At 32.1% G+C, this 27771-nt stretch overlaps 1 protein-coding gene and 1 long non-coding RNA gene across 3 annotated transcripts; both read right to left on the bottom strand.

Moving 5' to 3' along the window:
- Positions 1-3172: 3172 nt before the first annotated feature.
- On the bottom strand, positions 3173-6047 carry LOC134272198 (uncharacterized). 2 transcript variants are annotated; one of them, XR_009993145.1, is made up of 3 exons: positions 5985-6047; positions 5019-5129; positions 3173-3287 (listed from the first exon to the last, which is right to left on the bottom strand). It is a non-coding gene; the product is annotated as an uncharacterized LOC134272198 (long non-coding RNA). The 2 variants fall into 2 exon arrangements; XR_009993144.1 differs by having other exon boundaries at positions 5989-6020.
- A 10572-nt stretch (positions 6048-16619) lies between these two features.
- LOC134272197 (galactoside alpha-(1,2)-fucosyltransferase 2-like) lies at positions 16620-17923 on the bottom strand. The gene has a single exon (XM_062754446.1). The coding sequence runs from the start codon at positions 17738-17740 to the stop codon at positions 16661-16663; it is 1080 nt and encodes a 359-aa protein (XP_062610430.1). The 5' UTR covers positions 17741-17923; the 3' UTR covers positions 16620-16660.
- Between the last annotated feature and the right edge of the window lie 9848 nt (positions 17924-27771).

Below are 27771 nucleotides of genomic sequence, written 5' to 3'. Positions count from 1 at the left end.
TATCCTAAAATGTAAAATAAATTTTGAAAAATACAAGAATTTTCTTTTCATCAATAAATATCTAAAGGCGATGTTTTGAAAAGATATACACTTACAAAACCTAATAAATTTACTCACTTGATTAAGCAGAAAATGGTTTCCGCAAAGGGGCCAACAAGAATAAAACGCTTATTGAGATTTGTTTATAGTTATTGTATACATTTGCAGGGTCTGTTTATTTATAAACTCAAAATATAACGTTATATTCTTTTTCCTTACTACTTTAAGAGATTTACTTCTTTTGTTGTTATTTTTACCTGTTAAAGGGATAGTACATATGAAAGGAGAATTATCTTTCTGGAAAAAAAATTATCGGGACGACTTTGATTGTTGAATTGCGGTAAAGATCGATCGTAGCGGATCGTAGTGGAATTCAACAAAATTCTCAGAGTTGGGATTTTTTTTTCAATTGTTCTATCGAACTGCATGAATGAAAGGTATAAGGTCTGCTTAAACTCAATCAGGCTTATATCCTATAGGGTATTCAGCAAATGAAAACCATTTCCGCACATTTTTGATGACCAGCTCCTGTGATTCCTTCAAAACCCAAATACGAGGGTTGTCAGTAAAGTTCGTGGACAAGCCAAAAATTTAATAAAAGTTGTGTCATTGATATTTATTATTGACATAATTCTAATCCTTTACTTAATGTGAATTGAATAATGGAAAAATTTATTCAATTTCAAATGTTTAATTACAATTATGGCTTCATAATTTGACTTGGAATGGAGACCCGGAGCACCGCAAAATTTTAATTAAAAAAATATTTATCACTTTTTGAATTTCCTTTGTATTTTAAAAAATTCTTGGGAATTCTGAAAGAATTTTACATTATGAAGTTGACAGAAGTTATCACGTCATACCTGCAAAATTTGAACGTTCAAAGTCTCAGAATGGCTGAGCAGTCAGCGTTGGAACATATTAAGAGAGGATCGGAATCGTTCAAAGAAGAGACGTTTTCGGAATGGGTGGAGCAGTGAACAGTAATAAAATTCTGCGTTGACACCGGAAAAAAACCTACAGAGACCAATACATTCTGTAAACAATCGGGAAAACATAGTAAAAGAAGTCGTTCACTAGTATTTAAGTGGCATATAATATTTTCGGACGGAATGAACAGTTTACAGAATGACATGAGTGAAGGAAAACCATTATTCTGAGATTGCAGTGCTTTAAAATATGAATTTCGTAACGTGATCATGCCGTATTTCCGTAAATGAAATCGTCTTTACACGGACAGTGGTTGCATGATTGCAGGGTATGATACAGGCATTGTTAATTATTATACTTCTGCAGAGCTATACCCCGGGTATAGTTTTTGCTATCCACCCTAGGAAAATTTTCATGCAATCTTTGCCTCCAATTTTTATTTCCAGCGATAATTCTAATGACTGAAGATGTCATAATGATTTCAGTAGCATTGTGACGTCATCAGGATATCAGATTATTCTTGCAGTATCATCTTACTTCAAAAAAATTTAAACCTCAGAAATTATAATATACATCAGTATAATAAAACACTTATCCACTGTTGGTGATTGGGATAGCTCTTTTATCAAACCCTTGACAGGAACTATTCCCCTCGGGCAAGCCCTCGGGGAATAGTTCCCTGTCGCGGGTTTGATAAAAGAGCTATCCTACTTACAACCATTGGATAAGTGTATAATATTATTTTAAGAATGAAACCTGAACATTTTGTGCATATTTTTATGACTGGTCAAAACGATATAAGAAATGTATTGAGTTAAACGCTGACTATATTGAGAAAAGTTACTAATGCCCGTATTTAGCTTTTGACGCCGGTAACGTCAAGAATTTTCGTTTTAGTGCTCCGAGTATGAGTGTGTGTCTTTTTTGTACCTGAAAAAATTATAACTATTTGTGCTTTGTTTTTGTTGAAAACTTGCATATTTATAAAATGAAACATGAATTTAATGAAAATAATAGTTTCAAATATTTTGTCAATGTTTGTCCGTTATTATCAATGTTGTCCACGAACTTTACGGACAATCCTCGTATTGCATCGATAATCGCCCTGATAGATTTTTAATAGATTGATTACCCAATCGAGTAAGAGCTTTGACGTTAATTTTAAGTTCTTACTACATGTACATGATGTAATATCAAATTCGCCACATCAGATATTTGATTTGCTGCAGAACTGTAGCTCTCTACTTGAGAATATTCAGACAGATAAAGCAGCTCTCAAATCCATTTGGTTTTTTTTTTATTCTTATCGTTATCCAAAGCTTCGATTTTCGAAAACGATTTTTGTCGTTCGAAAACGATTTTTGTCGTTCACTTCAGGTATTATTTCTTATATTTTATGTTTTTCCCAGCTTTATAAAAGATATCCAATAATTAACTATACATTAAATTCCTATTCCTAAATACCGGTATTTACATGTATCTACCTTTCAACGCTTCAAGAAGGGCCGTTTTATGGAAGTGGACGTAAAATGGGAATCTTTTAAACCAACATCCATAGAGGACTATTTAGGGCCATTGAAAGGTAAATAAAGTATCAATAATCAATATTTGGAGTTAAATATTTTATTGATTATCGGATACCATTCTAAGAGAGGTTAAAAGCATAAACTGCAAGAAATAATACCTAAAGTTAGCGACAAAAATCTTCGACGTAAATAATGTAAATCGAAAGTTTTTACAACACAAGGATCTGCAGCTCTCTGCTTTATCTGTTCGAATTTTCTCAAGCAGAGAGCTAAAGTTCAGCATCTTATATTTGAGTAAACAACAATATGTCCAGTCAAAGTACATGAAGTATACAGCATTTTTTTTCGTAACTCAACATGTGTCCTAGAATTTTTCTCACAAAAAAAGGGAAAGAGAGAAATGAAATAGAAATACCTTCAAAAGAATATGATGGTGCTTGTGAAACTGGAATTTTCTCATTAGAATTTGTCCAAACATATTGGGCATCTTTCTCTTTAATTGGTCGTTTTGCATCTCCTAAAGCTAACATAACACATTTGAAAAGAAAAACAGATAAGTAGCTAACGAGTAAGATGGATTGATGGATGGATTGATAAATAGATAGATAGAAGAGAAAGAGAGAGAGAGAGAGAGAGAGAGAGAGAGAGAGAGAGAGAGAGACGGAGAAATACCTTCAAGAGATAATAATGGGTTAACATTATTAAGATTCTTTGAAACTGGACCTGCCTCCCTTATTTTTTTCTTAAAACTTTGAGCGTCATTTTCTATGCTGGCTTGTTTTGTTTCTACCTCTAGAGAAAAATAACATTCAAGTCATCGCTGATTCTTACTTTTATATGCAAATGAAGTTGAATATTAAACAAATCTAGCGTAATTCAAGAAAGACATTTCTTGAATAGATTAAGACATTAAGACATAATCTCGATAAAGATATAACTAATTTAAACAAGTTTATCTAGAGTATTTTCTTTTGAATTATATTATGCTACGCGTTTGTTTAATATCCACAGATAGCTACACACATTTCAAACAGTTAAAGGTATATACCTTACTATCATTAAAATATTATCAATGTAGATTCTAATTACATGTAAATGAATTATCAAATTGCATTTATCTAACATTTCCATTTTGCGATAATTGAAAAATTAAACTTTTTAAAGAAAAATATCAGTAGGTTATTAACTGGTATATACATTTAAGATAAAAAAAGCTATGTTTCTTCTCAAAATTCATGAAATGATGACGTTAAAGAGTATTTTTTGAAAAAAATCAGATAAAAGTTACGTTTTCAACAAGTCCTAAATAAACTCTACACGTGCAAAATAACAAAACCTAACCTCTAAAAAGTTTAAGAATGTGTGTATGTGCTTATTTCATTAATGCCTTATGTGTATTGAGACTGAAGAAATTACCGGTGAATGGCTGCAAATTTAAAACTGTTAATTCGTTTTAATTAAGGACAAAAACAAACTTAAGTTGTACATATGTAGGTTCTAAGATTGCGCTTCAGCCATATATATATATATATATATATATATATATATATATATATATATATATATATATATATATATATATATATATATATATATATAAAAAAATGGTAAAAAGAAAACACAAAAATCCTCAGTTAAGCTTTAGCGCTTTCATATTCAATCTTCAGAAGCTTACAATAGTATCATAGTAACAGTGATTATGACGTCATGTTAATGTTAATGTTAAGCGGAACGTTAAATGTCTATTATGACGTCATAGATACAATATGACAAAAGTACGGGGAAATCACAAGTAATTTATAAAACACTATTAAGTTTTGGCTGAAAAATACTAATAAAATGTTTTTCTTTTTCTTTTATGTCATGACATGTCCTGGATGCAAGGAATATTATATTGGTGGAACCGGCAACACTCTCCGTGCCCGTGTACGTGTACATAAGCAACACATTAGTACACCCGAATACAGAAAATTCAATTAAGTTCGCACCTGGAGGCGTGTGGTAAAAAACAATTCAGAATTTTCCCTTTCTATAAACTCAGTTGTGCCACTGATATCCAGAGACGGGAAAAAGAAAAACATTTTATTAGTATTTTTCAGCCAAAACTTAATAGTGTTTTATAAATTACTTGTGATTTCCCAGTACTTTTGTCATATTGTATCTATGACGTCATAATAGACATTTAACGTTCCGCTTAACATGACGTCATAATCACTGTTACTATGATACTATTGTAAGCTTCTGAAGATTGAATATGAAAGCGCTAAAGCTTAACTGAGGATTTTTGTGTTTTCTTTTACCTTTTTTAAATATCGTTATCCGATTACTGAGACACTATTTAAATTTTGGATATATATATATATATATATATATATATATATATATATATATATATATATATATATATATATATATATATATATATATATATATATATATACCTTTGACCTATCTTAAGTAACACAAAAAATTTGCAAGCTTTATGTTACAAACACCTGATTTCAAATTGTGATCATACATTACCTATAACTAAGACAAAGCGCCAAATTAGGAGCACAATAGCCAGTTTGGTGGGCCATCGATCAAGGTATCCGTCAGTCCAATGAATAATTACCTTAATATATTTAGGGCAATCTGGAAAAGAAATCGGTTTAATTTTCAATGTACATAAACTTATAACAGAAATAAAGCATGATTTACCAACAAATTTATGATTTATTCATCTTTTTGTAAAAAAAAAAACGTTCACGGTAGCTCAGTCGGTAGAGCGCTCGCTCCATGATCGGGAGGTCGTGAGTTCGACTCTCGGCCGCGACTTACCTAAGTCGATAAAAAATGGGTAGCAACTGTTTCTTCGCCATGCGCTCAGCACTTTGAAGTGAAAGTGGTGGGTCCTTCGGATGAGACCTTAAAAACCGAGGCCCCGTGTCAGCGGCAGGCGTTTGCACGATAAAGATCCCTCACTGCTCTATGGCCCTGAGTGCCGAGTAAAGGTCCCAATTTGAAGCCCTTCACCGGCATACGTTGACGTCTCCATATGAGTGAAAAATTCTCGAGAGGGACGTTAAACAATATACAATCGATCAAACAATCAATCTTTTTGTAAAAGTATCACGAATATATGCAATAGTTCAACTAAAATATATTTTTTTATCAAGTTGCTTAGAGTCCCATTAATTGTGTAAATTCTAAAATTATCATGAAACATTCTTCAATGTAACAATACCATAGTTCAGAATTACCTTTACATATAGAATATCATAATTTTGTTTTCATTTTACCGAGACGTCTCCATATGAGTGAAAAATTCTCAAGAGGGACGTTAAACAATATACAATCAATCAATCATTTTACCGAAATTATTTCGCTATAAATTTAAAATTCGTTGGAGTACGTTATAACCAACCCCCACCCACCCCCCCCCCAAAAAAAATGACGAAATATATATGATTGTATGAAATATATATAAAGCATATGAAATTGTAATACTTACATATTTTACCGATGTTATTTCCCATGATAGCTACAAAGGGAAAAAGAATTAACCGAGAAGAAGCTACACGAGCAACTATATTTTTATAATTTATTATTTCCAAATTTATTCTTCTTAAAAACGAATGACTTTATAACTTTATACACAACCATTTCTATAGCTGCAAAACTGTAGCTCTCCGAAAGAAAATGATACACTGGAGAGCTATATTGACGCCCTTTGTAATGTAAAAACTATGTATTTGTTGCGCACAAAAAGTTGCGCTAATTTTTTTTTTTTATTATTTCTTCCAAATTCTTACCTCATTCGCATAAAAGATATATTTTAAAAAATCCCTTACTCCTCTATCAAGTACTTTCGTAGGCAAAATCTGCACGAAGTGCGTTGGATCAAATTAACTTGCAAACCAAAATGGCATTATAAATCGACGAAATTTCGATGTTCTCAATTTGATGGCCAGAATAGCTATTAACAACAATTATAAGGAATATTTTGTTCTGAATACTGTGAAAGAATATGTTAGGAACAAACGGTTAGTAAAATTTTGAGACGGCAGTTTAAAAACATGGAGAAAGAAATCGAGAAAGAGCGCACTTTATTGTGCGAGATAAAAGTAGGGTTTTTACAATGGGTGGCACTGTAGCTCCCCGGTCTGACAATATATATTTTTTCGAAGAGCTACAGTTCTGCAGCTACCATTCTTATAATTAATCACAGTCCAGGCTTTTTGATACCATTGACTGTTGCTTTTTCAATAAAAAATGGAACTCATAAATTTACTAACCTTGTCATTGGTCATTTGCAATGTTATTTTGATAAAAATCATTCGAATTCTACACTCAAGTGCTTTGAAGTTGACATCAAAATCATGCTTAAGTTTCTTATTGACAATATCATATCTATATCGTTTTCGGACCCCAGGTCTTCAACAACAATCTATTGGAATTCCCATGGGGTACCAATTGCCCCCCCCCCCTCCCCCCGTTTTAAGCAGACCTATTTCTTTTTTTTATATGAAGCAGAAATTGTGCTAAATCTTATGCGTGAAAAGAAGAAAACACTTGCTGTAGCCCTCAAATCTACAAATAGATATATCGACGACGTATTGTCAATTTAACAATGGTAATTTGCATTCTTATGTCGATACGATATATCTTGGTAAGCTTTTAATTAACAAGTCTGTTTTATATTTCGATATCTTACTTTCAAAGACGTTCATTTTAATCTAACAACCAAGCTCTATGATATACGTGATGACTTTTTTATTGTCAAATTCCCTTATCTATGCAGCAGTATACCTTCATCAGCTGCATACGAAGTTTGTATGTCTCAATTAATTCGATACGCAATAGCATGCTCTACGTATGAACAAATTATTATAAGGAAGTAAGTTATTGACAAACAAGCTGATGAAACAAGAATATTTCGTTTAAAGTCATCACTTTGTAAATTCTATTCTTAAGTCGATACAATGACCTTGTCAGCAAATACAATTTCTCATAGAGTCAAATGCTGACTGACGTTTTTCATACTTATTGTCCATTATTTATACACTGAATTGGCGACGGATTTTTTTCCGTTGTTTTCCGATCATAAAAAAAACACACGTCGGGTGTGACCGGTCGGCAGAGGATGCTCACTCCTCCATGGCACCTGATCCAACATCTGATGTTTTGGAGATAAGAGTTTGCTTTGTTTGTTGGACTTTTGATCTTGAATATCGTTCGTTATCTCCATATGTTTCAATGATGCTTTAAAATCATTTTTTTCTTCGTTGTTTTTAAGTTTGCAATGAGGTTTTTAATAAATAATAAGTGATTGTTTTTCTTTATTTGTTTCATGTATAGCAAGCAATTAAGGGGGAAACTTGTTTTTCTTTAGAAAAAATCATTATTTTTTTCAAAGAACTTTTTAGAGAAATTAACTTTTTAAATATGCTCTTGAATATTTCAATTAATATTTTTATAAATTAACAATTAATCGAATATTTAAAAAAAAAATCTGAATGCTTAGAACTCTGGATTATTTAGAGCCACCTGTTAATTTTGTTACCTGTTTATTTTCTTAATAAAATATCAATCATTTTCCTTGAAAATTCACTATTTTGCTTAACGAAGACGTTTACTTAGGTTTCAGAAAACAGGAAGGAAATTTTATAAAGTATAATATGTTACAACAAAAAAATGTTATAAATGGGTAAAATAACCAAGTTTACACTCAATATCAATTAAAAATAATTAACATTTTATTATTCGAAGAAAATAAACAGGAACAAAAATCAATGTATGGTAATGCAGAGGAAATTCGGTCTAATTATTTTACTTTTGTCAAAATGTATAACATATACTTATTGGTTATCTATTTATAACTGTTTTTAATGTAACATTACATGTATACTTTATAAACTTATGCAGTGTTTTTCCATTTTTTTTTAACTGAAGAGGTCTTTTTCACAATTACTTGAAATATAGGTGACCATAATTATAATTATCAGTATGCAAATAAAATGTTTACAAAAATGATTACCTTAAAGCATCCCTCCAAGGTAATGATTGTCCGTTGATTCAACTACATGAAAGGAGTGTTTTGCTTGTTAATATGTATAAGGCTCTCGGTATCAAATATCTATCCAAATTCTAGTTTTGAATTTTAAAAAATGAGACTTTATAATTAACTTATACTATATATTTTTAAAAATAATTGACCAATAACAAACATTTTTATCTATTACATAATATTTACAAACTAAAAAATCCTTTACTATTTTAAGAGTATGCATATATATCAGATCGAGTATTTATTTAAGTCATTATCCAATGAACAAGACCTCCTTTTAGCAACCTGATGATATGAATAGTCAGTAATGGAGTTTTATGAAGAGACTTACTTTTACATTTGACAGCTGACTTTTACATTTTAGTGATTAGAGTTTGTTTCTGTATAAAATTGTAAAAGTCAGTCGTCGATTGTAAAAGTAGGTCTCTTCATAAAATTCCAATACGTTCAATTTGTCATTTCAAAACAACATATCAATCTTATCTATTAAAAGTATTAAAACAAAATCAGACGTTGTGTTTCATTATTTTAATGTCTTTCCGGAATGGCTAGAATGACTTGAACTTTTTATTGACATAAAGCACAGTTTAAGAATGGATTCTAGCATGGCACATAAGAGACATATCCCAGTGTAATTGCAGGATCATAGAACATACAGAAGTCATTATTATTATCAAAGCATTATCAAAACAGCGATTTTTATTTTCATCTGATGTCCGTTTGATAATACTGCACTTACAAATATATTTTATAAAATCATAAAAAGTAGTGTCTTGAAATATTTTTACTAACCTTGAATGCACTGCAATGGGCAAATGGTTAAGATAAGTTACGTCATTTTACAAGGATTAGATATCTTATCAATATAATGTAGACGGAAGATCACGACTGTTTACTTTAATGCCCTAGTTTAAGTTTTGTGAATTTGTTTTATGCACTTTCTTATCGGGCAGCTTGACAAAAATTCTTGTAAATTATAATTTGATTCTAAAAGATTATAATGGAGTTTTATGAAGAGACTTACTTTTACAATTGACGACTGACTTTTACAGTTTATACACAGACAAACTCCAATCACTAAAATGTAAAAGTCAGCTGTCAAATGTAAAAGTAAGTCTCTTCATAAAACTCCAATAATCATATAAAAGTCATTTTAAAAAGTTCTGCTTCTATTGTTATTGGTACTTTGTTTATGCAATATTTGTAGCACAATTTATAAATGTATACTTTTTTTACTTAAAAAATATACATGTATTCTTGATTTTTATGATTTTTTAAGTAAAACGTTTTATCATTATATTTGTTTTGGATAATACTACCACGAGGGCCACGATAGCAGATTCATCCTTTGATTTTTATGCGCCCAGATAGGTAGATTGAGGTGGATATTGATTTTGTCACGTCTGTCTGTACAGTGTATAGACATACGAGTGGATGAACAGGAAGTTGACATTGGATTTGAACAAAAATGTATTCCACCATAAGGCAAGATTCAACAAAGAAATTGCTAAAATTTCAAGGATCTGTGATTAGAGCTTGCTGAGCAAAATGCGACCAAAACTTGTTTCGGACAAACAGACAGCTAAACAGACACATAAGGGTAAACGGTATCCCCCTCTCCTTCAGAGCTGGGGTATAATAAACTTTTAATCAGTAAAGTTTTGTGAGGGACGTATACCCCTAGACGTCTTTGATTTGAAAAGAATAGTTCATTTTCTCCCCGTTTCTCTCCAAATGCCTAAACTGACCTGATGAGATTCCTTTTTACAATGTATGTACCTTGATTCCTTTTATACAATGTGTGTAGCTACTACTAGTCTCATGTAAGAAAATTCATAGGTAAACACTTGAAATGAAAATCTATTAGGCTCCAGATTAGATTCCATATCCTTCCTTCTTACATTACAATTTCATAAATCAATTTTATTCAAGTCACATCGACATAACAAATTCATCTTTATAAATACAAATAGAAATGTTTTGAAAGGAATGTACAAATAAATATTAACTTATATGCCTATATTTAAAAAAATAATACAAAGGATACACCTGCAGAAATCAGTGGAAGATATGGAATTAGTTAACAAATCAATTATCGAGATAAAACAAAAATATAAAAATTTAAAATCTGAAAATGCACCACTAAATGTATAAAATATTTGTCTTGGTGGACAGTTCAAAATTCTAATTTTTTTGTTAAAAACATAGTTACATGTACCTGAAAGACTGTAATTTCAGAAAAGTGTAGGGGCTTCATTAAACTAACCATTTCCATTTCTAATAGTAAAAAAGTGCTCAGGGCTCACATACCATTTATGGAAATTAGGTCATAGCCATCAAGAGTCAGAAAAAAGTTACCTTTTGGGATCACCATTTAGTTTTTGTGTCATATTGGATTTCTGATCTTTGTTACAGTTATCAACTAAATTATTGCAATACAGAGGAATATAAATAAAATGTTCATCTATTATATCGCTAACTATATTTTTTCCAAATCTTTTTTTGTGGGAATGACTATTACATATTCAATTTTGAATTCACAAAAGGGTACTTTTTTTAAAATTCAGAATGGTGCTTTTGTATATTATAGGTAATTGAGATCTCTGGCAGACAAGGCATTTGCAAAAAAAAAATGATTCTTTTCATTTAGAGTTTCTCTGACCTCTGAAATATTAAAGTGGTATTTCTCTCATGCAAATAAATATCTACTGTAGGCTGATTAGATTTTACGGTGGCTCAATTTCCGTTGAAATTATGGGTACTTCTCATTCTTGATAATTAACATGCAACAAGCTCAACCAGTAAATATAATAGGGTTACAAAATTATTTTTCCTGTAGTAGGTAAAAGAGCGTACATGAAATTATTGAAATTATCATTATGTCCCCAAGAATATGTAAAAGTTTAAAAAATCTCCAAAAACTGATCCACGGGTATGTCTTTTAACCACAATGAACCACAAGGAACCACAATGAAAACACAATGAACCATAATGAAACCACAAGGACATCTTGATTTAATTTTAACGAATCTATATATGGTTTATATGTATTTTCTAGTCATCTGAGTCACACAGGTGACCTATTTCTATCTGTTATTTTCCGCTTTGTGCTTCTTGTCGCCTGTTTCCTAATCTTTTGAACAATATCAGCTCCTTTTCTTGAACAGCTTATCCAATTTCAACCAATTTTGGCAGGGTAAAGGGGAGCAAACCTTTTGGATTTCAAAATCTCTTACCCACAGGGGATTGACAGCCTAATGTACTCAACAATCTATATTAACATCCCTTAAACATTGCACAACAACACAAAGAAACACATTAACACCCACAAGGAATCTGGTTGATAATGACCAATAAGCCATATATGTGCAAAATATTTTTCCTTTGTTTTATCTGGATTATCAAAAAATTATGATATACAATTAAAAATTTCTAACATAATAGGAATATTTTTTTAATGCTCAAAGACTTGATGTACCTGGAGTATATGGGTTTTTACTCTGAATAACAAAGATCGCTTATGACGTAGTAACTGATACCTTATTTGGAATATTTTCCATGCTGGATACACACAGATCAAGGTATTTTGTGCAGTGATTGATTCTGGCCAGTTCTGAAATACCTACTTTGTAAATTCTATCATTCTATATATTCTGACAAATAAACTATAGTAAATATATTTGGTGAGACAAGGAAAAATTTGACAAATTTCACCTAAAAAATTAATATCTTGTCATATCTGAATTTTTACATCATAGACAGATCACCCACATATGATTTATTTACTCAGAATACATAAATGCTTATTTAATATTAATGTAGTCCGATCCTCAGCTTCATAGAATCAACAGTTAACTTAAGTAATGAAAATACTCATAAAAATATCCCTGAATCCACAAAGTAAAGAAAATTTACTCACATTCTTTCTAAAGTAAAACATTAAAGTTAATGTTGTTATTAAGGTAAAACTGTTAAATGGCTAATATTTATGCAGAATAATTGAATAGGAATATAAGTTATGCTCCCCTTTACCTATAGATGCTTTGTACCCTGCCAAAATTGGTTGAAATTGGATAAGCTGTTCAAGAAAAGGAGCTGATTAGGAAACAGACGGACAGGAAGCACAACGTCGGACAATAACAGATAGAAATAGGTCACCTGTGTGACTCAGATGACTAAAAAATGCATATAAACCATATATAGATTCATTAAAATTAAATTAAGATGTCCTTGTGGTTTCATTGTGGTTCCTTGTGGTTTCGTTGTGGTTCATTGTGGTTTTCTTGTGGTTCATTGTGGTTCCTTGTGGTTAAAAGACATACCCCTGATCCACACAATTTTCCTGAATCTCCAAAAAATGATCCACACAATTTTCATGGTTCAACAGTATTACATGTTCATGTATTGCTTAATAAAAATATCATGAAAACAAGACAGCAGGATCTGTCAAGAATTTGGGTATGAAAATATGAAAAAAAACAAGAGGCCCACGGGCCTTATAGGTCACCTGAGTATCATGTAACAACTTTCCAGCGATTGTATTTGGTTCGTGTTTTAATCCAAAAGCCATGAAATTCACAAATTTTGAAAGAGGCACCATTGCTTATCAAAGGGCAGATTTCAAAGCATTTATTTTTAGTCAAAGTACCCGCCCTGGTACCCTTGACCCAGCAGCCCTGAAATTATCTATTTTGAAAGAGGCCCCTTTCTTCATTATAAGGCCAGCATTTTTTTTTATGTTTAAATAGGTTTAGTTATGAACATGAGAATAAAAATGTCCTAAAGGAGAAGGAAATAAAATTTTTTTTTTGACATTTGTACATTCTTTTTTATGCTATCCTAATAGGCTCCCTACCACTGGACACATAAGGCTTACAAATAGGAAAGTAGAACATTTAATTGCTTATTTCATCATCTGCCAGTTTGGGCCAGTTATATAAATTTTGTGATGTTGATCAAAATATATTTTAAAAAATCTATTCTTTAAAAGTCTTTCAATATATCTTCATTTTTTAATATGTGTTAGGTGAATGTGTAAACATTGTTCTAAAATTTACTTGATGCCTAAAATTATAATTCCTATCATAAAACAGACAGGGGAGTATTGGGGAGTAGGGTCAACATTTTTTCAATTTTAGTGTAAAATAATTTTTCTGGTTGATACAAATGATACTACATGCCTGTATATATTTGTATATTCTTGCCTTTTAATAGTTGAATTTTTTTTATTTCTTCAGGTTATTGTTTATTTCTTCCTCAAATGGACTTCATTTCTCCCATAGTTTTATTCATTACATCTGATGCATAAGCAACTCTTCTCTGAAGAATAATGCTTAGACTGTAAGCTATAATAGAGACCTAAACAATGACCCTGGCAATATGCAATAGTTACCACGGGCAGTTTAAAACCTGGGGGAGGAAAATAATTTACAGTTACTTTTGATACGAATACAGAATTATCTCACCAGCATGTCATTGTGCAACAAAGTCGTCAGCATTTTATTTGTCCTTTGAACGGGTGAAACGTTTTAAATGGCACTCTTATCGATGAATTTTATACTAGACATATCTTCTCATACCCGCCGTTTGTAAACCGGAAGTGCGAGTTCGTAAATTTGAAATCTCGATCCCGACTCAAATTTGACATCGGAAAGAAATAAAAATTTATTTTTTTCTGAAAATTCAAAACCTTGAGCGGAGGGTTTGTAAAACTGTAAATAAAATAAATCCTGGCCTTAAATATGTAATTAGATCATTAGCATATTGACCAGGAGCAAAGGATAAGATGTTCAAAGAATTCATGCATTTCACTGTATAATCATTTATTTAGAGCCCCACCCTAAAACAAGAACCCCTGACCCTGGGGCCATAAATTTCACAATTTTGGTAGAGGCACTCTTGCTTATCATAACTATGTACTTAGTTAGTTTATTTAATACCCAAGAGCAGAGAAGAAGATTTTCAAAGAATTCATGTATTTTCACTATATAATCAATAGAGCCCCACCCTAACACCAGAACCCCTGACCCTGGGGCCATAAAATTCACAATTTTGGTAGAGGCACTCTTGCTCATCATGACTATGTACTTAGTTGGTTTATTTAATACCCAGGAGCAGAGAAGAAGATTTTCAAAGAAATAATGCATTTTCACTACCTACTTATTTAGCCCCGCCCTAGCACTAGAACCCCTGACCCCAGGGCCATGAATTTCACAATTTTGGTAGAGGACTTATTGCTGATTACAATCATGCAAACAGTTCGACTGCTTGATGTCCAGGAGTAAAGAAGAAGATTTTTAAAGATTACATTAATTTTAGTGGTTTTGGCCCCACCCCTCAGGCCCCAGGGGGGCAGGGATCATGAAATTCACAATTTTTGTTCCCCTTCACCCATAGATGCTTTGTGCTAAATTTGGTTGACATTGGTTCAGTGGTTGCAGAGAAGAAGCTGAAAATGTTCAAATGTTAACACACGACGAACGACGCACGACGCACGACGACGGACGAAAACAGATAGCAATAGGTCACCTGAGTTAACTCAGGTGACCTAAAAAAAGAACATGGAGAAGATGATCTTACCATTACACAGCCTTAGATAACATAAACTTTATAAAATTTCCATTTTTAACCATTTACCTTCAAGATTTCAGTTGCACATAAATCCTTTTTTAATGTTTAAAACTCTTATGAAATAAAAAAAAAATTATTTTAACACATATTTTAAGCATCTGCCAATGAAATCAGAACATAGGAAATATATTTGGTGGAATGTATTTTAAAGCCTTAGATACAAGTATACAGTGAAACATTCAAATAGGAAATATGTTTATAATGAATTGATTGCTTACAGTGAACTCCATCCCTAGGGAGTACTTCATTATAAGTGTGTTTTACTGTAATGCATTATGACTGAGATCAATACAGGATCTGATAATACTGGATAACAATTAATAGATACGTAATCATAAATAGTAAAAGTTCTACCATATAATACCTATTGACTGCCCCTGACCCTATACGCACCCCACAGGTCTTTTTCAATTGTCAAAAATAAAGGCCCCCTGTACAATGATTAATTCAAAATCATCTAGAATGCTATTGAAAGGATGCCAAATTTGAAAAATGTAAAAAGGACACTTGGTTTTTGAGTATCTTGTATGTAATGTATTCCTGAAGTGAGAGATATTTAGAACAAAATAATCACTATGTATTTCTTAAACATGTGAAAGTGAAAGTCACCTATGAAATTTGTTCTCCGTGTATTTTTAGTTTCTCAGTGGAAAAATAAATCGCAAAGCATAATTCTGATGGATTGTCTTAACTAAAAGAAAAGTTTGGTGTTTTAGTGGTTCTCTGAATTATGTTCCTTTTTTCAAAAGATTTTTTAAAGTCAACAAATGACATAAAAAATTTTAGAATACAAAAGCATCTGCCCCCTTCTTGCAATTTTCTAGGTGCCTGGGGCAGTGAATAGGGATAATATGGTATGTCATTTTTTTTTTATTAATACAATCACTAACACTGGTATAAACCTGGAATGAATTAACTGTAAAACAGCAAAGATAATAGGACTTTATGTAATTTATACATGTTGTACATGTATGTTCTTCTTCAGTTTTCTCTTTCATATATCCATAGGTTTTACAAAGACAAAATCATTAACAAATAACATGTAAATAAATAAATAGATAACCATAAATATACTTTCCACGTACATGTAGTTAATACCAAAAAGCCTTTAAAAAATATACAGAAACATAAATAGTGGATAAACAATTAAACATATCTTAGGCCGCATATATTTAATTTCTTGTTCGTCGGACATTTGAGGAAAATAAATACGAGCGGGCTAGCGGTTAAATAATATTATTACTTTCTTGTAGACAATTTTTTAGGCATAGCGTGAAAAAATTTGAACGGACAATTATTTTTTTCTGATTTTCAGATTAAAAATACCATATATAGAGCGGAAATTGAACAGAAAATGGCACAGAATTCTATTGGTGCGGAAAATTTAAATTAATATTATTTGTAAAGTTTTGTTTAAATACGAGCGCGTGGGTCCGACGAACAAGAAATTTTATTGGTGTGGCCTTAGTGTTAAAATCAGCAGAAATCATTCCATTCCAATCCAATTCAAGGGATAATAATCGGTCTTGTTATACTGCTTTAACAACCAACTGCCATTGGATGGGAAATTCTTATAATACACTACTTCTCCTCCGGTGAGGTAGGCCCCCCACCAACCAAAACTTCCCGTGGACACGATACTATGGTTACAATGAGCGAGTAGAGCCATATCTCCACCTGCACTACCTGTCGTTACGAATTTAATATCATCACCTTTCATATTGCTTCTGCACCAAGCCATTTCAGCACTTACAACAAGAAATATCAAGTTTTTAAATTTACTCCGAAAATATTGGAATGCTTTGTTGAAATACTCCTTTGTGGCGACATTGTAGCCTCTGGAGAGTTCTCGTTTGCTTCCCATGTCACCGCGACGTACATGTACACCCACTGTAATTTTATCACCAATTTTCAGCGAAGCCTGCAGTTGCCGAACTTTGTCCACAAATCCCTTTTTAAACTTGAAGGATTTCTTCACTTCATCTTTCATGAAATCAAAATATTTCCAGCTTTGATAAAATCCACCTAATGAATAGTTTTTGTCATGTCTTAAATTTTCTAGCGATTTGTCATATACCCCCGCTCCCCTTTCTCCAACACCTTTCAAGTTCGAAGGTTCTGAATCAGTCACCTGTGAAATATCAAAAACCTGCAATAATGTATTTCTACGTAAAATCATTGGTTTATAATTATGACGTTTGGCAGTTCCTAAAAGTGATGCGAATTCAAACATACGATTTCCTAATCGCCCAACACCTGTACTTATCATGATGTGTGAATTTCGGAAGGCCTCAGTATTCTCCATATTATTGATGATCAAAGATTGCTTTTGAGTGTGTGTGTGTTCTGTTGTAAAATTTGTATCACCTGGTGGTTCAAATCTATAATTTTCACTTACATCTTCACCGTTCTGTCTTTCTTTGAAATCAAACATCCTTGAAGAAGTAAAATAATTGAAGCCAACCATATATACTATAATGGTGATAGCACAAACTGGAAAGAGAAATGTCCAAATCTTCTTCCATATTGGAGTAAGAGACCAGCAGTGTCTAATCCTTTTGCTCATTGCCTTAAAATCCAATGAATTGTAAGAAATTCAATCAGTCCATTTCAATATGTAAATAAGCTTGAGTTTCCATGATGAGCCACATGCTTTGAAGATCAGGAATGAAATGATATTCCTATGAAACTATGCATCCAAATCCTGAGGAGGTTGCTATTATTCCATTTTTTAAAGACAACTGCACTTTTTAAAACTCCACTTCATAAAGGATGATCTTAGGAAGTTCTACATAAAAATCTGGAAAGATTTAATGTTATTCTATCTTATTGGTAGTTGCTTTTCATGAGTCCATTTTTTCAAGATTTCTGAAAAAGGAAAAATAATTTTACATTTAGCTTAATAAAAAATGCTCACCGGCCTTAGTATGTCACCTGAGGTATTAGATAACATTTCTTACAAGCAGTAAAACAATTTGGTTCGTGTTTTAAACCAGAATGTAGCCATGAACATGATGAAATTCACAATTAACAAGTTTGAAAGCGGACATACATTGTTTAAATAACAGATAATTTATATGGCATGCTTATTCTATTTTTGGACTTAATTTATGCCTTGCAGAGGTTGATCAGAGTGCTAAGAGAAAATGCACTTCCACTTTATATACCCAGTTTACCTCACCCCAAAGGAACCATTGACCCAATGTTTGCACTGCTTCAAAATTGTTGCAATGGATTTTATTAGAATACTGTTCATCATCTCAATATATTTAACCTAAGAGCAGATTTCAAAGCATTAATTTATTTAATTTACTATGTAAGCTTTATGCTAACTGTTGAAGCAGACTTCATCATGTTATCATTATGTTTTATCCTATTATGCATTTCTTAAATAAGAAATCCTATACAATAATACAACTGTATGCCCTTTCAGGATTATGCTCAATCCTCCATGGCACTAAATTCTAAATACATTTGAGATGAATTTTGAGGTACAATGTAAACAAATGCTCGGTTCTGAAATTGTCTTGTTTAATGGATTTTGATTACATACTTTGTCTTGATTAAATCCAGATATATTTCTACCTGCATGTACATGTAGTGCATCCTACATGTTAGCTGGAGATTATAGTCAATTGTAATACATATAGTAATTTCACAGACCGGAGAGCTACAGTGCGACCCCAGCTGATCAAAAACTATTGCGCACAATATTTAATGCATCTTGTTTTATTGTTGATTTAGCATATACATATTTGAAAAGTTCGTTATTGATTTAAGTCAAATGCATTCCTAACATACAGGTATTAGATTCCCTCGGATCCACCAAAAAACATCCCTATAATGTTTGCATTTTAGCCCTCCAATACCCTTGATATTGAAATGATCGAAAATTGAGTCTTTTATACTGCCATTTTGGTTTGCAAGAAATCAAACACGCATACAGCAGATGTCAACTACGTAACTTTTGTTAGAGGAGTAAGCCATTCTTGAAATTAAACTCTCTCACAATGAGGTAAGTATTTGATTTCTCCCATAATCAAGCGCACTTTTTTGTGTGAAATTAAATATAAAGTATTTTCAAATGATCTAAGCAAGTAGCTGATACAAAATGTGTTTTAATATATATTTTAACCATCAGAAATCCACAGTTCTGCAGCTACCTACATGTATATATGTAGTGCATGTATATTTATCATACTTATATAAATTTTATTAAAATGGACAATAATTTGTAAGTAAAGGTATTATAAGTGGCATTTTCCACAAAATTCAAATCAAAGTGACAAAGGGCTTATTTATGAATAGATACCTATTTTATATTTAAATTAAGAAATCGTTATAAATACAATGCAGCAGCACAGACATGCAAACAATTCCTTACCCTGTAATTGCACTTAGGTTCTAAAACTGAGCCATCCATTTATGCAATAATACAGTATTATAAATGTAATTTCTATTATGATAAGGCTGTCCGAAGGCTTAAAATGCCTTTAATTATATATTTAATTTGAACTAGATTTAATTTCAATATGTAATCTTTGTTTGAAATTGATGTTGACGCTCTGAGATAATATTCAATCAGGTATTAAGTAAACTGTAATAATCACATGACTGTGTTTCATCACGTGACGGACATTTATGAATTCTTAAATGTTGCACAAAAATCGCTTCGGCACAAGTGCAAAAAATATTATTGTGCAAAGTTTGTTCTAGTAGTGATCTCTGGTAATAAATGCGTTATCTAAAAGTTCTTATATAAAGAAATTCAACTGTTACCAATGTACACATTAAGAAGGGGTATTTTCCACTCTTTATAGCGATTTATACAAAAATGGAAAACAAAAAGTCTTTGCTATAATTCATTTTAATCTATAACAGCATCTTAAAAAATGGATTATAATTATCTTGATGTTATCCTTGTCTTTTTTATACCAAGTGTTATACACTTCATATAATTCTAGCTCTCTCTACGGACGTGTAAAGGTAGCGTTTCACATGGAATTTTTCGCTATTGTTTGAATATGTGCATTTTGGACATCCCAATACGAAAAATCGTTGACTATATAAGAGAAATATCGTAATATTATTCTTATATTACTGAAAACGTATCCGATTGAATTAAACAACTCGTAATATAGCATGTTGTGTAAGAAATTATGACGACTTTCCTCGTTACGTAAGAAAATTAAGCATGTAAGAAACTGAATGTTGATAAGGAATTATGACGTCAGAAATACATTATGCCCCAATGGTACTTCAGTTTGAAAAGTTTGATATTTTACGGGCAGCCTTATCCTAGCCGCGTTGTCAAAACTAAGGCAAAGATACATTATCTTCTAATCAGGGGGAAAAGTACTCTTAATTGAACCAGGTATCATGCTTTGCTGCTTTGCAGAGATTAATCATGTTTGTGAAAGACAGGCTCTGATTTACTTATCAAATCATATCAAACATATAGTCAATTTCCATGATGCTATTGCAGGATCCTGGGTTCTCCCTAAGCAGAATATGACTATTGCTCTATATTATCTTACAATCAGGGAAAAAAGTACTCTTAATTGAACCAGGTATCATGCTTTGCTGCTTTGCAGAGATTAATCATGTTTGTGAAAGACAGGCTCTGATTTACTTATCAAATCATATCAAACATATAGTCAATTTCCATGATGCTATTGCAGGATCCTGGGTTCTCCCTAAGCAGAATATGACTATTGCTCTGTCAGAATAAACTTCATGACAGAGAGAGAATGTATAAGGACTACTCACTATAACTACATGTATAAACCTTTGCACTGTTTAGAATTGAAATAGAATTAGACATTTAAAAAGTAGAAGGGGGTTTGACTAAGGTTCATCCCCTAATAGGGAGTTAATATAGAGGACTACCAAATTAACGGTGTGGGGGTGGGGGTGGGGTTGGGGGGGGGGTTACATCATTATAGCTGGGGATGTTATAAGACCTTCCTTGGGTCTTAAGGACAACCCCGTTATTGTATCGGACTTTTTTTATAAACTTAAAAAGGACATTATATGTGTTAACCTCATCTTAGATATCAGTTAAAATTTCATAAGATTGTAAATATAAAAAATGAGACTGTATATTAAATTCAGCTGTACTGAAATCACTTTAGAAACATTTCATATACATGATCCATGCAAAGCATGCTAATAGAATATTACAGAAATGAGCATATACCTAAATCACGTAAATCAATGTAAATATATTAAGGTAATTAAATAGGCATTTGGTATCCTATCTGAATGAACATTACATATGAATAAACAAACAAGTAAGTAAAAAAAGTTATACTAACCTAGTGAAATAAATCAGAAAAATATGACATTTTCATGTTCCAAATTCAAATGAAATCTGCTGGACATTTAAACCCTTTGCTTTGAATCAAATCATTTAAATCAATTGTATCTCTAAAGTATTGATTTAAATGCTTTCAGGGATTATACTTGTAATGACTTGTTTAGATTAATTATCAAGCTTTATCCTGGTGTTACGACTTTGATTGGGAAACAGTGTCAACTAATCATTACATGTTAGGTAAACTTACAAAGACATACTATTGGAAACTAGTTCTAATTGTAACGAGAACAGCGTGCCCACAAGATGTATTTTACCCAAACGCTCCCCAAGTTCCTTTTTGTGCAATTTCCTTTAAAACTCTTTTAATATGCTCAGTTATGACGGATTTTATAAAAGAATTTTTAAAGCTACAATGATATCAACTTCTTGTCATTTTCTGCCTTATAATAAAGGGGGGATATAAAATCAATTGTTCTTTTATTTGCTTTTATCATTTTTTAAAAATTATATTTAATAAATATGCATACATGAACATGTTAAAATATTCATTTTGACCTTACACCCTGACCTCAAAGCTCCCCACTGGGGCCTAGTACATGCTAACTACACCAGTCCTAGCCACAGGCACCTGACGTTACTTATTTTTCTTTTAATAAAAAAATATACCCTTACCTTATAATAAACCAAGGTCCCCAACGCCGCCATCTTGAATTTTTCTAGGTCTGCCACATCCACTTGTATTTTCGTCTAAAACTCCGTCAAATAAATTGTTCAAAATTTCAAAGGATTTCTGTGACCAGTCTTTCTTTGTCTAAACTTACGGACACTGCAGCGCGTAAGGCGCACCACACTTGCAAATATTGATACTACTTAATATCGATCTACTGCTTCAACAATTCCATCAAGAAATAGAAAAGTTAAGGCTTCATCCATTACGATTGGTAATTTCACATGAAGCACGCGCCTCTTGCTGGCGCCAGTCTTATGTACGTGCTTTAAGTAAAAATATATCATGCGAAAGTTAACTACTTTGATTAAAAACAGAATTTCAACAATAATACAACGTAATATACATGTAAGGATATTGAGACTTTAGTTTCCAGCCAATAAGAGCGAAGCGCACGATTATATTTATCGGCCTGAGATCATGCTATAAAGACCAATGAACATCTTTTTTATACTACTAATATATGCTTACATTATGAGTTTCAAAATATTTCATTACATGCAAAGTAAATATACATTAATAACACAGTCATTTTGATGCACTGCCCGCTCTTGCTATCCGTGCGCGCGAAGATGACTTTGTTTATTTAAAGTATGTACGCAACGTGTGTGTGTGTGTGGGGGGGGGGGGGTCCACACTAAAATTATTCCGGGGAGTGTTGAGATCTGCAATTCTATGTTTTGCAATAAAGTAGTGGCATGGCGAAATTTTTATTTTTTTTTCTTCATGGTAAGATGACAGATTATACATATACATATTGCGTAATTAATTACACTCATTACATATTCTTTTATCAGGTGCATGTATCCCCTCCCCTTTTTCAATTAAGCATATAGCAGGTATATATGTATATACACATGTATATATAACATGGGTGGTTTGCAGTCTATTGTTTTTGGAAAACCATTCAATAAACTCTAGATGATTTGTTGTTGATTTTTTTTTTCAAGCACCCTCCTTTTAATCAAGATTGTTTCGAACGCAACGATCTGTATAGATTAATACAAAATATTTTACAGGTATATTCATAAGAAGTGTTTATTTTTTCCCCAACTTCAGATTTTGAATGTTAATATCTCGAGTTTGAATTTATAAATTTACAAACGAATTATATATTCAACCTAATAAGAAATGTTTCTATCAACTATACAAGTATAATTTGAAAATATTGAAAAACAAAAAAGTTAAAGACGAGAGACTTTTGGCCCCTCTATGCCCCTAATTTGAAGGACTAACCCCGTTTACTTGATATCAAATGAAAGGTCTTACTATATTGCACATTTTTTATTATATATGTCTTAACAAAATATTAACAGGTAAAAAGATATAAAAGAAAACGTGTCAATTTTTGCGAGATGAGTATGAGGCTATTTTTCGATGCCAGGCGAGCGTCGATGCCTTTTTACCTGGAAAGCTCTATATGCAAAATGTCACATCTACTATCCTTCCTCTACCTTCACTGAAAATCTCAAGTCGATATCTTAAGTCGTTTAGGAGGAGATCTCAGGACAAGCCGACCCTCTAAAAATCAGAAAATCATCCATATCTCACGACCGGAAGTGACGACGTACTTACGAAAAATTTCCGACAAGGTTCAGATAAATATCTATCAGGTCTGAAAATTTGGTAAGAATCGGTCCAGCCGTTTCTGAGAAATCGCGTGCACAAAATCGGTAAGAAAAAAAATAATAATAATAATAATAATAGGGAAAAAGAAACCGAACGAAAACAATAAGGTCTTCCGTTGGAGAAGGAAGACCTTAATAAGAAACAGAGTAAAAACAATATGTTCCCCAACTTCGTTTGGGGAACATAATATGTGTATCACAACTTAATACATGTTTGTAAGGTAGATCAGAGATAAAAACATGTATATTTATGTTTGTGGGTATTATTAGCAAGGTAATATATTATTCCATGGAACTGCAGTAGCAAATATAAAGTAAAACGCAGAATGCACCTCATCTTTTCTGCCTTATAATAAAGGGGGGATATAAAATCAATTGTTCTTTTATTTGCTTTTATCATTTTTTAAAAATAATAATTAATAAATATGCATACATGAACATATTAAAATATTCATTTTGACCTTACACCCTGACCTCAGAGTTCCCCACTGGGGGCCAGTATGCTTACTACACCAGTCCTAGCAGTCATACTATTCCCCTGGCATGCTGTATGGTGTTCACAATTTGACCATTATTTTCTTTGCACAGGTGTATACCTACATGTATACCTTTGTACATCTTCTTATGCTTAGTGTATATTTTACATTGGGGGAACAATAAGTGAGGGGAATCCCTACCATCCTAATAGATTCAAAATGTGGTAAGCTTCCAGAAAATGAGGAACAATAGGGGAGGTGTTTTATACACTGAATTGGCGAGAGATTTTTCCGTTATTTCATGATCATGACAGGAAGCACACACTGGTTGTGTCACTTGTGTGTCAAAAAGTTCTTTTAAAAAATCCTTTGTTTCAAAGACAAAGCAAAAAAAAAATTGTATAATCATATTTTATAATTGTAGAGGGGTAAACAAGCATAATTAATTTATCATTATACATGTAACGCCAACCTTACAGTAACTGTTTCAAAGAACCAAATCAAAACTCACATCTTGTGACAATTAGCAATGATCATCAGATCAATGATAATAAAATTTAGAGAGAGAAAATGATATTAATACTTAAAACTGTTCTAAACAAACATTCTAAATTAGGTGCCTCTATGTGCATTGCTGATTTGACCCCCCCCCCCACCCAGGGTTTTAACCATAAAACCATTCGGGTCTCTCTGCATGTTTGTACAACCTAGCCCCTGACCTACAAGTAATAGTAAAATACCCCCTTCTTCCTTTTTAAAAATCCTCATCCGCCACTGAACTGTGACCTTATATCATGCACTGTAAAGTTATCCGTCGGTTTTTTATCTCGCTCGCTACGCTCGCGAAGCTCACTGGTAGGATTTTATGCCTGTTTACCATTTATTTTCTATTTACTGATAAATTCCCGACTCCTGTGCTAAGTTGTACAGAATTTGAATTTCAAATGGACACGTATTTTAAATGGACAAAGGCCTAGCATCATCTGCGACTATTTTAGCTAATATGCATGCATAACGTTACAATAAGAAATTAATCTGTTAGCATTGCATCCGTGTATTGCAGGATACACATTGCGAAATCAATATCTGTCCTCTGGACCTCTCGTATACATTTGAAGTGAAATGGAAAACGAAACTAAATAAAGCATGAGTATGAACAAAAAAAGTACTTCCATATCGTCTTACAATCCTCAAAAACATTCTACAAAATATACCTACCGTATAAAATGATCACTTTTAGGCTAAATAATACTCGTTCGTCTGTTACGTTTGTACGTCGCCATTTTGAAACGGTGTCAAACTCAAATCGTTACTTCGGTTATTTTTAAACCTAACAGGTTTGGCGAAATTACATATGGCTCGAAAAAGGAGATTTAAAAACATTTGGAAAATTTTCATTTTTTTTTAATTAAAAGATTTTTTGTTGTTATTCAGTTGAAAATGGTCTGATAACTTACAAAGGTATTTTTTATAGGCAATTAACGTTATACCCCCCAAAAAAAAAATCAAAGTAATGTTCTTTTAATAAAGTCACGAGAAAATTCAAGAACGTACCCAAAATCAATATAATATTAAAAAAAAAAACATGTTATAAAATTAATCAATATTATATCGTTTTAGGATGTACTCCTCGTGCTTTTGTCAATAAATATTTTGTGCATGGCTTAAAGATGCACTTTTATAACTGAACGAGAGGGGAAAAGAATCATTGTGTATATAAGTGACTTATTAGTTTATTGGTCCCTGTATATTTACATCAATACATGTACATGTATATGTATTTATACCACAAGCACCTGGCGTTACTCATTCATTTTTAATAGAAAAATATACCCCCTACCTTTTATTAGGTAGGAGTACATATATTTTTTTTAGAAAAGATATAAATTAAGTAACGTTAGATGCCTATGATTTATACATGTATGTTTACACCCAGGATTTACTTAACAACTGTGTGAAAATAATTCTACTGATATTTTTATTTGAATAAAATATCAATTTTAATCTTCAAGAGGCTGAAAATCTTAAGACATGTACAGTATGTACCTGTACTCTTAATATTAAATTATCAAACAAATTCTGGAGAAGCCCAGGTTGGGGTCCTTCTAAAATGGGAATGTATACACTGTATAGATGAGAGGATCTTTCTGGATATCGCTTTATAAGGAGAAAGCAACATTTAATTTTTATTATATAAAAAAATCTTTATTTCATTACAAAGAAACAAGGGATCAACTCCTTTTCAATATCCCAGTGACTGACATGTACTGGTGACATCCTCCCCGTTAGACGTGAAAATGGCCACACAGCCGTTACACACCTCTCTGGAAGATAAAATTGTTTACAAGTAAATTATATTTCAAAGTCATGTGTTGCTGTTTTAAAATAATTAGTATTTTGCTCCAGGACTTTGCAATTTTTAACAGTATATTGTGATTTATAAGTACATCAGGAGGACAATATGTAGAAAGACCCCGGGGGACTGTTATATGAATATCACAAACATTAACCGATATCATAAAATTAATGGAATATATCATGCAGCAAGTTTGATTCATCCATCGGCGTCGGAAGCAAATTAATATTGAAAAGGAAGGGGGAAGGTGGTTGGACAAATGAAACAAACCGAAAAAATAAATTGACAAGCGAAAAAAGGTGAAAAAATTATTTCTTGGTGGGGGTGGGGTCAATATATATAATTTTTTTTCAAACGCCACCACCACTTACCCTTTTTGATTACATTGCACTTACAGGGGCCAGTAACATAATTATACTATATTTGATTTTACCTAAACACTTTGTATACAAATATAATAAAATCTATACCACTCTGTGATTGCACTGTGTCTGTTAACAGTGGGGAGGGGGAAGGGGGCTTAACCTTCGTCTCAGTATCAATGTAAATGCCTATATAATGTTTATCATTAAAAAAGATAAGGGGATGAGCCCCCTCCTTCTGGTTCCGACGCTATCTCCTCATAGCTTCATTTCTATTTAATGACTTTCTAATACTTAATGACTTAATACTTTATATTTTATGCAGGTTATTGTTACCTACATGTACCTATGCTTGATAATTGAAATAAATACTTACTTGCAAGAGGCACTTGGATAATTTGGACATGACGTCACTTGGCAAGCAAGTGCTTTAACAAAATATGTTCGATTTGCCATTTGGGCAGCCTTTAACAGGGATGATAAACAAAAGAAAGGAAAGAGAATATAATTATGGATTTCAACTGTGACTTTACAGCAATAAATGTCATTTTGATTAAAAATTGGCACTTCGTACTGTAAACCAATACCTGACCAGGTCTGTATAGTCACGAGTAGACCTCATCAAAAGTCAATAATTGTATAGAATATCACAAACAATAACCGATATCATAAAATTAATGGAATATATCAGCAAGTTTGATTCCTCTATCGACACGTAGGAAGCAAATC

Source organism: Saccostrea cucullata, unplaced genomic scaffold (genome assembly GCF_032062105.1).
Source record: "Saccostrea cucullata isolate Sc308-1 unplaced genomic scaffold, CSIRO_AGI_Scuc_v1 ctg231, whole genome shotgun sequence".
In the NCBI taxonomy this organism is placed as follows: domain Eukaryota; kingdom Metazoa; phylum Mollusca; class Bivalvia; order Ostreida; family Ostreidae; genus Saccostrea; species Saccostrea cuccullata.
This window is presented reverse-complemented; position numbering and strand designations above follow the sequence as displayed.

Coding starts and splice junctions, on each gene's coding strand:
- LOC134272197 (XM_062754446.1), bottom strand. CDS start 17,740: ATGAGCAAAAGGATTAGACACTGCTGGTCTCTTACTCCAATATGGAAG.